General features: G+C 57.3%; 1 protein-coding gene across 1 annotated transcript in view; it reads right to left on the bottom strand.

Annotated features, from left to right (window-relative positions):
• Positions 1-7,532: 7,532 nt before the first annotated feature.
• The window catches only part of ATOH8 (atonal bHLH transcription factor 8), a 34,719-nt gene continuing 29,696 nt past the window's right edge, over positions 7,533-12,555 (bottom strand). The window contains exon 3 of the mRNA XM_045283923.1: positions 7,533-8,506. Within this exon, the coding sequence (XP_045139858.1) occupies positions 8,501-8,506 (6 nt within the window). The 3' untranslated portion in view covers positions 7,533-8,500. The remainder of the gene's footprint in view (positions 8,507-12,555) is intronic.

Raw genomic sequence — 12,555 nt, 5'->3', positions numbered from 1 at the left:
CTCTATAAATGCCCTTTGCCTCCCAGCTCTTTCCTCTATTTCCCTTGATTGTCCCCCTGTCCCACTATCATACTCAGTCCCCACCAGGGTTTCAGCACTTCCTCTTTGTTACGTTCCCCTTCATCCTGCCCTACCAGGTCTCCCACCCCCACCTCCCCACCAATTTGGGTCGCTTGTTGTTCCCTTGTCCCTGGGTTTGTTAACACCTCTTCGAGACGGGGAGTTTTCATCTGAGCCTGCAATCTCATATCCAGGCAGGACAAGAGCAGGCAGGCATGAGCGACCTCAGAGGTCACAGCACCACTGCCTCCTGGTCCCCAAGATTGGGTCTCAACTTGCTGGTCACACACGGCGTCACCATGTCCCTGCAATCGCCTGACCAGCTTTGAGCTGGAGGACTTCCGTGTTTCACTGTGTGAAACCTGGCTCTCTGGCCCTTAGTCACTTCATGCTGAGAGCGGTCACTCTCCTTAATGCTCTCCTTAATGCAACTGGCTCTGCTGGGCTACGCAGAACAGCCAAGGGGCCACGGTGGGTGCCAATGGCCCAGTGTTCCCACACCTGCCTCCCTCCCTCAGTCAGTTTAAGCCTCTCCCCCATTTGGGAGGATGCAGTGGCCACAGAAGGTACTGGAAGTGTGCTCTGAGCCCAAGAGGGCATTCGCCACTGAGGCACAGCCCTGGATTGGGTCCACGCCCACACCCGCTTGCCGGCCCATGCCTACCGACTGGGAAGGGGTCTTTGTGGGCAGGGCAGGGAGGGGGCAGTCCAGCATGGCCCACCCGCTGGCAGTAGGAACAGGACATGGTCACCTGTGAGGCTGCCCAAAGGGGGCCAGAGTCTCTCCGGCAACTGCTCCCTTCCAGCTCGGCACCTGTCCAATCCCTTCCCCAGAGCCCAGGGAAGGCATCCCTGAACTGTCCGTCTTCCGGCAGTACCCGAGGCACCACCGCTCGTCATGTTGGCTATGCAGGTCCAAGTCCTCCTTTGCTTCCTCTCAGGGCTGGACACTGGCCACCCACTCCGGAGGCACCTCCCAGATGGCCTCCCTACTCAGCCTCAAGTTTGGAGACTGAGCCGCCAAAGCCCTCTGCCGGTGCCCACGGCAACTGTGTCAGAAAAGCCGGCTCTGATCTGAATATCCCCAAACAGCGGCCCAGGGATCCTTTTGCTGTCTCTTGACAGGTCACGGCGCGAGGCCTGTTTCTTACCAGGGATGTTGTCGAGCCTTGATCACAGGCTCTGAGAAGGAGATAACCAGGAGCCCTGGAGGTGGAGCGGCTATGCCCTGGGCTGCCAGGTGTGCAGTTCGAAACCACCAGCTGCTCCACAGGAGAGAAAGACGAGGCTTTCTACTCAGGTAAAAAGTTCGTCTCAGAAACCCACGAGGCAGTTCTACCCTGTCCTGTAGGGTCGCCGTGGAGCAGAAGGGGTTTCAAGGAGCCTGCGGGAAGGCACAGTGGTTAAGCGCTCGCTGCTGACCAGAAGAGTGGGATTCGAACCCCCCAAGCTGCGGAAGGAAGAAAGATGACAGCCAAACAAACCCTGCAGGGCAGCCCCGCCCTCCGGACCCCCCCCCCCATCTGAAGTGACTCAAAGGCCCACCAGTGTGACAGGGACAGACGCACTTCGTGGCCGTGGTCCCAACGGAGAGAACCACCGAGCCCTTTGTCCTCTGAAGAGCTTGCAATCCTAGAGCTGCCCCTCTCCCCCTGGAAGAGGCCCTGAGATCCCTTGCTAACCCCCATGCTCTGCTTTTGACTTAGGAAGCAAGACTCAGAATCAACTCAATGGCAAACGTACCCCAAAACTCGGCTTGCTTCCTCTCCAAAAGTGGAGATACCTTTCTTGAGACCTGGACACATCTTGAGTCCTTTATTTCAAAAGGGAAAGGCGGGGGGTGGGGGGGAAAAACCACGTGTGTGCGCGCGCGTTGTCTGCATGTGTATGTGCGTGTGCCCTTGCACGGTGCTCTTGAAACCTCTGGTGGTGGAGCTGGAAATAAATCCCAGAGGCTGAAAGCATTTTGTCTGTGTGCCAGATGGCTTTGATGGAGGGTGGGGACCTGGGCTTGTGCAGGGTTAAATTTAGGGCTCCCTCCACCTCTTGGGGAGGGGACAGGCTTCTTCCTGTCCCCCACTGCCCACGGTGTTGCCACCCTGCTGCCTTGTTAGGAGAGAGCTGGCGGGGAGATTGTGGCCAGCAATGCCTCTCCTGACCTGCTTAGCTGAGGGAAGGTGAGCACCCTGGCGTTCCCACTGGGTGCCATCTCGTATAGCCTCACACCGTCAAGCCGGGGTTGGGTGGCGACTGGGGAAGGGGCTGTTGGATTGAAGAAGAAAGACTGGCTTCAAACCCCAGCCATGGGAGGACTTTGGGTGAGTCACCACCCAGACATGCAAGGTCAGGGAGGGAAGCCAGTGAGGCTGGGGGCTGGGGGTTGGGGCGACCCATAATTGCCGGAAGCATGGTAGACCTGTCAAAATGCTTGCCGTTAGCGACATAAATTAGGACGCGAAAGGCAAGGTTCTGCTTCTTAAGTGATGGTTTATTTATGTGTTTTTGCCCATGTGAATATTTTGTAAATTCATCAAGAAAGGAGAAAAAAGATATCTCGATAGACAACTGCCCTGTGCTCGGGATGTTCTGAATAAGTCGGGGGAAGGGGCCTGTTCCTGGAGCTGACGCGGGAAAGGGTGGAGAGGAGGGGCTGGCCACAGGGAGGGACGAGGACTCAGTGGGCCCAGGTTATCAAAGTCAGAGAGAGCCAGGGGATGGTACGCACCCCCCCAAGCACCCCACAGAACCCGCAGCAAGCTGAGGTGTTTTCATATGAAAAAGAAAGATGGGTCCTGGAGGCGAGGGGCCGGGCTTGTGAGTCATTGCTGCGGGTCAGCAGGACAGGGGTGCTCACGCCGGGGCCTGGGACTGAGAGCACTCGAGTCCCAGGGGACCCGGGGCCTGCGTGGACAAGACGCAGAGGCATGTTTGCTGGGAAAGGAAATGCTTCGGTCGTGACAAATGCTGGGGTGCAGGGGCCTGTGTCATGGATAGCCAGAGGACGCGCGCCCTGGGGCATGATTGAGAAAGAGGAGCTGGCCCGGTCTGGGCGGGATGGGGCCCACGCCCCCAGACAGCCAGACTCGGTGGAGACTGTGGGGAGAGCTGGAGATGACTGGAGAGTGGGTGGGATTCCCTGTGACAGGTCTGGGTGGGGTGGGGGTGGCAGCTAAAGAGCCTGGACTGTCGCCTGGAAGCAACAGGCGCCGGCAGAGGATTTTAATCAGGGAGGGACTTGGGGAAGCAGCCTCTGCCAGCCTTCTGTCAGAGGGAGAACAGACCAGAGGCAGAGAGGTCCCGCAGGACTTGGCCCAGCCAATAGACAAGTTCCTCCTGGGTCCTCCAACACACCATGCTTGTTGTGCCCCCGTGTGTGTGTGTGTGTGTGTGTGTGTGTGTGTGTGTGTGTGTGTCCACGTGAGCCAGCCTGAGAGCATCCACACGGTAACTGAACTCCAGCTAGGCAAAGAGTGTTCGTTGCTGTAACTGATGCTGAAGGCTCCCTGGGAAGTCCCTGGGTGGGGCCAGCGGCCAATGTGCTCTACTGTTCACCAAGAGGTTGGAGGTTCAGGCCCGCCCAGAAGGGCTTTGGAAGCTCAGTCTGGAGATCTACTTCCCAAACCACCCACTAGAGCGATGAGACACACAGGGACGCCGGGTGTCATAGGTGGCGCTGAGGCAACAGAGGGACCAGCTGGAGTCACAGTATCAGAGAGACTCTAAGAGCCTGTGAGAAGAGCCACCATGGATCAGTGGTGTCCGGCATCGGCGGGAGCAGATATGGCAGCCCAAGTTCACCAACCCATGCCCACTCAGCACCCACTGGGTGCCAGGCACCATGCCACGAAGCCACGCTCTGTGCAGGAGCCCAGTTCCAGAAGACTTGGCCTTAGGTCAAGCAAAGCACTTGGAGGCCGGGCCCCACTCTGCGATCGTGCCCCTTCCTGCTTTGAGGCTCCCTGGGACCTAGTTAAGGGACCCCGGCCTGTGTCCTGTACTCTCAGGGCCTTGAACAAATTGGATGCTTTGAGAGCTATTTGTGGAAGAAAGGAATGTGAGTGGATTATTACAGTTTCCCTGTTTTTCATTCAAGAATGAATCAATATGTAGACTTTGTCAGACCCTCTGGAGAACCGGGAGGTCAATTAGATCCAATCTCTACCCTCTAGCAATTGGCAGTGCCATCTGGAGCGTCAACACGTGCTCAAAGCTGTAAAACAAGGCTGTTGTAATTACAAAAGGGCCTGAAGAGCCCGGGTGGCGAGGTGATTACTCATTGGGCTGCTAACCACAAGGCCAGCAGTTCAAACCCACCAGCCTCTCCGGGTAGAAGGAGCTGCTGTCTCGGAAGCCCACGGGCAGTTGTACTCTGTCCTGTGGGGCTGCTCCCAATCAAAATGGACTTGATGGCAGCGAGCTGGGGAGTGTTCTTTGTTTTTGAGGAAGGAGACTTGGTGGTGGTTAGGCTGCTAAGCAACAAGGTCAGCAGTTCAAACACACCAGCCCCTCCACAGGAGGGAAATGAGGCTATCCCGTGAAGACTGGCGGCTTCGAAAGCCCAGAGGCACGGTTCTGTCTATTCTGTCCTATGGAGGCGCGATCAGTAGGATGGACTCGATGGCAGTGGGTTTGGGCATAGCTGTGTGTCTGCATTCCCGGGGGGTCCCTCACCTCCGGAGGGCAGACATGGCTTACTTGGGGTGCAGTGCAGTGCAGTGGAGGGGCAGAAACCAGAAGGGAGGTGTTGGGAAGAAGGACACCCTAAGGGCAATGGGTGATGGTGAGGCCCCTCTGTGCCGCCCTCTTCTCAGGGAGCTGGGGGCAGAAAGCAGCTATGTTGGAGGGGCCTGCAAACCCCCCTGGAAGGAAACCCTTGGAGAGGGCAGAGGCCTGCTTCCAACCGGCCAAGCTCATTCAGAGCCCGGGCTGCTGGCAATGTCCACTTCACTGCTCAGGCAGCAGCATGGGAGCGGCAAGTGAGGGCCGGGTGCGGGACCGGGCAGTGTCTCACCCTCTTGTGCATAGGTCAGGTCACTATGGGTCAGAACTGACTGCCTAGCCCTAACCCCAACAACTAGAAGAGAGGCTGTCTGAACCTCAGGTTCCAGAGTCCGGCCCACTTATGCCCACTGGGCTAAGAGAAAGGGAAGGGAGAAGGGGGAGGAGAAATAAGACAGCCCGAGGCCTTAAAGTATGTGTTGAGATGGTGAAGGGGCGGGAGGAGGTCCCCAAGGAAAGTGTGGGAAAATGGCCCAGCTCGAGCTAGAAGGTGCCACAGGGACCTCCAATTCCCCTCCCTGGAACAGAAGGGGGGGGGGGGCCTGTCTGTGGCCAGGAAGCAGTGTGCAGCTGGAGCGAAGTTCTTGATGGGTCTCATCAAGCTCAGTCCCGCGATCTTTTCCCGCAGGAAGCAGGACGCCTGCACACTGCAGGACCCAGCCGTGCACCCTGGACCTCTCAGGTGGACATACTCGGGCAGGTCCCAGGGGCCCCTGGAGAGGGCCCTCTCTTTGCCAGGGCCAGGCCCCGTGCACACGGTGGCTCAGGAGCAGTGTGCGGCAAGCCACCTGCAGCCAGCCCTGTAACCAAACCCTTGGCTGTGCTGGAGACGCTGTCTCAGCCATGGCTATTTCCACGTGGGTCTGCTAGCACAGCTGACTACATGCAACTGCTCAGAAGACTGCCCATAACACATGGCTCGATCTGAAACATGGGGTTCCCCTGAGAGCGCATGGGTGTCGGGTATGCACATGTGCACGCGTGAGGAGCGCATACGTGCACACACAGAGAGAAACACCAATGGCTGTGTGGTCGAGGACACTGGGCGAGGAGAGGAGATGCAGGGGCTTTGCATCACGAATGTGCACAAACGTACGAGGAGCCCTGGGAACTGTGCTTACAGTGTCTGGCCGCCAGTTAAACCCGCCAGCTTCCAGTCGGCTTCTGTCAAGGTTTCTAACCGTGGAAACCCCATGAGGCCTCTGTCCCGGGAGATTGCTATGATTTGGAACTGACTTATCAGCAGCAAGTCTTTGACAGACATTCGTGCATGTGGGTGCCTGCACGTGTGTCCCAGGCACATTTTCTGCTAACCAAGTATGGCCTGTGACCCATTGACAGTGGTTTCGACATCCTTTTTCCCCAGAGACCTGGGTCTGCTGGTAGCCGAGGGTCTCTGCTTTGCCAGCACATTAGAATCCCTTGAGGAGCTTTTTTTAAAAAAACAAAACGAAAAACAACCCACGGTCCAGGTCACACTCCATACCAACCCCTCAAGATCTCTGGAGACAGCATGAATACTTCACCTCTATTTCACCGTCTCCTCAGTTCACCCCCTGTGCTGCTACCACTGAGAAGCCTGCCCAGAAAGCCTTTCTTGCCCCCATTGCTTTGCTGAGAAACTTCTATTCATCCCTCAAGACCCAACCGACGTAACCCCCTTCCCAGAGACTTGCCCAACTGCCCACAGAGAGTTTCTTCTGTTCTGAAACTCCCAACCCTCTCCCCTTAATAATCTAGCTGTACCCTAATTATCTGCTTGTCCGTCTGTCCCCCTGGAGAGAATCATGAGCTGCATAAAGACACACCCACCGTCGGGTTCATCTCTCCCCTGTTCCCAGAGCTTCGCTGGGGGTCCATACGCCCCTGGGGGTCAGCTGGTGGCAAGGTCGTGCCATGGAGGCCCAGGAGTGGCGCTGGGGAATAGAGCTCGATTGCTTCCAGGTGATGAGGGTGGGCCTGCTCTCCTGGCAGCGGTGGGGTTTCATAGAAAAGGTCTTTACCCGGGCACAAGTTTGATGCCGGTTGGCCCATGTGTCCCAAGGGGGCGCCACCGGATTCCTCAGAGGTTCAGAGGGACAGCTGAGTGGGGCGAGGCCTGTGCCTGGGGCCCCCCGGTGACCGACCCTTCTACGTGGCCCCCCTTATTCCCATCCCGTGCCGCTCTGTCTGGCTGCTGCCCAAGCAATTTCCCCGTGAGATGCCCCGATTCCTTCCCAGACCAAGGAACCGGGGCCAACCCAGGCACCAGAAGGCCGTGAAGACGGCTCTTAGCCAGCTCTGCCCGCACACACTCCAGCCCCAGCCCCTGCTCCTCACACCGAGCGGCTGCAGAACAGAGAAGAGAGAGGGCAACATCAAGTCACAGTCAAGGGCAAGCTGCGTGTCCGTCTGCTCCTGGGGCATCCTGCAGCCCTCCTGCCCTAGCAGCCTTTTCTTACTTCTGGGCCCCCATGCTGGGAAGGGGTGAGCGAGAGTGAGGCTACCATGATTTAAATATGGCTCTGCCACTGACTAGCGCTATCTCCTAGGACCTCCGGTTCCTCACCTATGAAATGGGGTTGATAACACCATACCTACCATGGAAACGCGTGACAAAGATTCCATGAGGTAGGAAGTGTTTCCGACCACACCCCTATTCACAAATCCGGGCAGAGGCCACGCCCCCACAGACTCACTCAACGCAAGGAGGATTGTCTTGACACGTAAGGGCTTTTACTTCAATTTGAAGCAGATGGCTGAGCACAGATGAGGACAGCTTTGGCCTTTCGAACACAGGGAAGGAGCAGGCCTTGGCCTTGAACATGTCCCCCCCCCACCGCCCTACACACACACACTGGCCCATTCCCCTGGTCCCTTCCTCCCTCTGCCCCCCGGCACAGCCTATGGGGCCTCTGGCTTCCAAGGAGGGCACCACCGTGTTTGCAGGGCCCAGAGGGCACTGGTGAGGAGGAGCTGGCTGGGGAAGCAAAGTCCTTAGGCAAGTCTTCTTAGAGCAAGTCCCTGGGGTGGGGAACAGGGAGTCAACATGGCTTCTTCTCCCAGACGTCCTTCCCACGGTGCTCAGGGTCCCAGTGGCATCCTGGACCCAGACAAGCTGGAGAATCAGGATCAGAAGGCTGGGGCACCCGGGGGGTGGGAGAGTAGAGACTCAGAACCTATCCCTACCCACCAGTGGTTCCCGAGCCTCCCACTCCAGCCCAGAGAAGGCTCGCCCTGCACCCAGCCCATTGGACCAACGCAAGGGCCCAGAGAGAGAATGCGAGAGAGCTGGGTCCGAGATCATGCTTCCAATCGCCACTGAATGCCCTCCCTCCCATGTGGTCCGAATGGAATTGCTGGTGTGTCTTTGGCTTGAGATGGGACTCAGGCAAGTCAGGGAGCAAAAGGGATAGAAGATCCGTGCGGTTTCTGTCTGGGGGCTTTGTCACCCGCCGTGTACAGGCTCTGTGAAATCTTTGGCAGTGACTTTCGGCGGCCCACAGCGGGCCTCGGAGGAGGGGTGGGAGGCAAGGGCTCTCTTCAAGCCCAAGGGGCAGTGGTCTGAGCGTCTGGGGGCAGCTTGCAGAAGGAGTTGAGGCTGGACTTGGCGGGCACACACTGTCTCCTTCAGTCCTGAAGAGGCTGGTGGCAGCGTCCTTGGTCTGGTTCTTCGAGGCGGTCACTCCTAAAAGAAATGGCCAATCGTCAGAAGCAGCCAGACTGGTCACAATTCCAGTGTGAGGAGGGTCTACCTGGACTGGGTGCCAGCACCCCGTAGCCAACCGCCCCTCATTTTAACCTCCCAGGAGCCCCCAAAGGGTCCCTTAGGGTCCAGGCAGGAGGCTGCGGGTCGAGGGGTTAAGTAAGCGGCCGCACCAGGCCTTGGAGCCTAAGCTATTCCCATCGCTCCCACCGCTGCATTCGAGTGGCGTGCTGGATCTGTTGGTTTGGAGGAATGGGCAGGGCAGAGGGGGCAGAAGCTCTGGGATTCCTTGTTCTTGTGCACAACACTGAGGGATCTGATCAGAACCACCACCACCAGCAGCTAAGTGGGCCCCGGGTTGGCTGGCCGGCCCCCACAGGAGCAGCTTGTCCGTGTCTCTCTTTCCCTCCCATGGCCCAGACAAGAGCCCTGGATCACAATCCAGAGACCGGCTCTCAGGGCCAGCAAGCCATCCACCCACCAGCGGCCTGGCCTGAGCCATCACTGTTTCTCTGGGCCTCGCACCCTCCTCTGTCGAATGTGAGACAGGAGCCGGTAAATACTTTTCTCATTCTCTCTAAGCCATGAACTCGAGGTCTGGCCTGTGGATCCCTAATCTGGAAAGCTGGTCAAGGTGATTCCGGTCCACTTGAAGCAGTGAGATGGGCAGGACACACAGAGGAGTCCTAATCCATTCTCTGGATTTAGGGCAGGTCTGAGGAGTGGCGGGCAGGACCTCGGGCTACACCCACTGGGGACTCGCCACTGTGGCAGCAGGACTTGGTGTGGCTCTTCAGAAAACCCCCAGCGGATGAGACTTGGGGACAGGAGATCGAGGAGGGTCAAGGGGGCTGTGGGGGCTTTAGCCCTCTAGGGAAAGTGGGCCCCACATCTCTCCAACCCCAAACTGTTACCATGGGGTCGGTTCCATCCAGAATGGCTAAAAAAAGCAGTAAATACATCAAACACCACGACCGCCCACGAGTCAGAGCAGCAGAGCTGTGCTCCAGAGTTTCAAACAGTCCCTTAACCTGGTACAGCACACGCCTGATCGAGCAGGTCCAACACCGCCACCCCCTCTTCTTTTGATTCTTGCAACCAACCTGAGCCAACAGCTAAGCGCTTTTAAAATAAATAAACAAATAAAAGGCAAACATCTGCCAGGCTCCGGCCACATGCCAGGGGGCTTCCTCACCCTCTACCTCCTCCAGGTGAGCAGTCACAGGCCCGAGGAGGAAGGGCCAGGGGCTGGCAGTGGCAGCCCTTGAACCCAGATCAGCGTTTATTCTACCTCACAGAGGTTGCTCTTGCTGAAAGGAGGCTTGGGGAGCCAGGTCGCAGCCAAACCGCAAGCTTGGCGGGCCTGGCAGCCACGGACCCTGGTGAGCATCCTAAGGCCCCAGGCCCCAGGCGGCTCCGGGCCGCCAGCCAGGTGTGAGGCAGGAGAGGGGTCTGAGGAGGCCTGGGGGTTGGGGAACTGGGCCAGCAGAGGGGAGTTTTCTCCTGCTCAGGGTGGCTCCGAGGGGGGGGGGGGGGGGGGGGGGGGAGGAGGGGGGGAGGGAAGGGGATGAGGAGGCCGGGGGGTTGGGGAACTGGGCCAGCAGAGGGGAGTTTTCTCCTGCTCAGGGTGGCTCCGGGGGGGGGGGGGGAGTGAGAGGAGGCAGTGTCTTGATGTGGTCAATCCCAGGCTCACATTCTCAGAGCTCACTGTGCGTGGCTGGCCCCAGCAGGAATCTGCTTTCTGTTACGGAGTCTGAGGAGGAGGATTAGGAAGTGGAAAGGAAGCCTGTGGGATGGTCCTGGGGTCTGGGGTCCTCGGGCGATTTACGGCCGCATCATCCCAGTGGGCGCGGACCGCCTGGGCGGGCTCTGGTGAGGACTTGGCCCCCGCAGCTTCTTTCTTGTTCATCTGCCTGTGGTTTGGGGGAAGGAGGAGAGGGCCAGGCTGGCTGCAGACGTAACTGGACACAGCGTCGAAGCTGCTGGCAGCCTGGGCACACTCCCAAGGTCTCCATCAGCTCCCCAGCTCGCTGCAGGCACCTCTACCACCCAAGAGGGAGGGTGGGGAAGTTTCTCTCCGCAAGGCCTGACTTTCACCACCCCTGACCCTTGCCCCGGTGTCCTCCCTGCACCTGTGTCCCCAGCACCCAGCCAGCACATACATCCGAGGTCCCAGGAAGCCTCCTGTCTGCTGGGCCACGGTAGGAAGAAGATGGGCGGCTAGAGGTTCCAGAACCATTTCTGCTATGAGCCAGCTGTGTGACCTTGGGTAGCTCACTTTCCCTCTCTGTGCTTTCATTTCCTTGCTGGTCCAGGTCAGGGGCAGGGGATGCGCATTCCCAGAGGGTGCTCTGCAGACGTACCCCATGGTTAAATGGATATACAAAATCACCCTTGCAGCACCTCTGAGAGCAGAAAGGACATGGGACCTCCTGGTCTCCCCAGGTCTCACAAACTTCCTTCCACTACTTTACTATCACAGGCGTCAGTGGCAAAGAGTTGACCCATCATTCTCACACAGGTTTCATTCCGTCTGGATCAAGTCCCAACTCTCTAGGGTTCAATGTATTAACTTCTTTTTTCTGTAGTAGCATTTTAAAGGGCTGGCGTATCCCGAATAGGCTGGCTTATCCTGATCAGAAATCATCCTTTTTCAGCTGCACACGTGTCTGTAGTACATGTCCAGTCTCTGAGAGCAGCAACTGACCTGCTTTGTTCACCGGGGTAGCCCCAGCCGGGGAGGGAGTAACCAGTAAGCATCCTATGCCCGGTTTGTATGCACGGGCTTAATTGTGCTTACTTGTGTTCGCCACAAGTTAATGCAATTAGGGTCATGCCTACCTCGCTTATTGGGCCCCCCAACACCAAAAACAGTACCTGGTGCACAAAGCCAACTCAGCATTTGTTGAAGGAGTGGATATTTTCAGTCACAAGTGCTTCAGTTACTGTAGCTCTTTGTACACTACGAGATCATCTTTTCCTATTTCAAGTGTAGCTGTTTTATGAGTCTAGTCAATAACCAGGAGCCCTGCCGGCGTCATGGTTACAAGTTGGGCTGCTGACTGCAAGGTCAGCCGTTCGACACTACCAGCAGCTCCTCGGGAGAAAGACGAGGCTTTCGCCTTCCAAAAGGAATTGGTCTCAGAAACTCACGGAGGCAGCTCTACCCAGCCCTCCAGGGTCACTCTGCATCGGCATCAACTCCACGGCAGCGAGCGAGCGAGAGACACTCCATTCACTTCTCAAAATGATTTGGCCTCCTGCTCCCTTTTTAGAAATAAAGTTCCCCTGTGCCCACCCCGCCCCACCCCCCAGCAATTCAAGACTTCCATACTACTACAGCTCACAAAGTGCAGGGGTCTGGTCCCGCAGCCCCCTGGGTCCTTCCAGCGCCCTCCTGTGGTAATGCCCACTTTGAGACACACTGTTTTAGGGGCGTTTCTATGAACCCGGGAACAGCTTCCCGTGGTTTGGCTGCTGCTGGTGAGCCTCAGCATTTCCCGGATCCTTATTTCTAACAATTCTTCAGTCCAGGAGACCACCCCTGCTCGCTAAGCCCGACCCTGCCCCTCTGCTCACTAAGCCCGACCTTGGCCTTCAGTGGCTCCGTCCCCTCTCTTGGTCACATGTGTGCACTACAGGGCCATTTTTTGGAGTTCAGGGCCACTCAGAAAACACTGATAAGGAACTGTCATCTGAATTATTTCACCTTTTCATTCCTTTCCAGGCAATGATGCTGTTCTTCTCCTTTGACCATTTTCCCACGCTCTTAAAATGATAGCTCTTGCTATACTGAAGGTATTTTGAGGTGGCCTTCTATGTGAAGAAAAGAGATGTCCGGTGGAATGGAAGCCGAACTGCTGTGTAGTTTTTAAACTGATCTGTCTGAAAAGAGTGGCCAGATGTCAAATGTGATTTAAAAGATGAAGGAGATGACAACAGCGAAGGAGCAGGAGGAGGAGGAAGAGGAGGAGCAGGAGCAGGAGGAGGAGCAGAAAGAGGAGGAAGAGGAGGAGGAGGAGCAGGAGGAG

The sequence above is a fragment of the Echinops telfairi genome, unplaced genomic scaffold, assembly GCF_000313985.2.
Source record: "Echinops telfairi isolate 266 unplaced genomic scaffold, ASM31398v2 ScPeMD7_7467;HRSCAF=8505_1, whole genome shotgun sequence".
Classification (NCBI taxonomy): domain Eukaryota; kingdom Metazoa; phylum Chordata; class Mammalia; order Afrosoricida; family Tenrecidae; genus Echinops; species Echinops telfairi.
The sequence above is the reverse complement of the archived record's forward strand: the minus strand, read 5'-3'. Positions and strand labels throughout refer to the sequence as shown.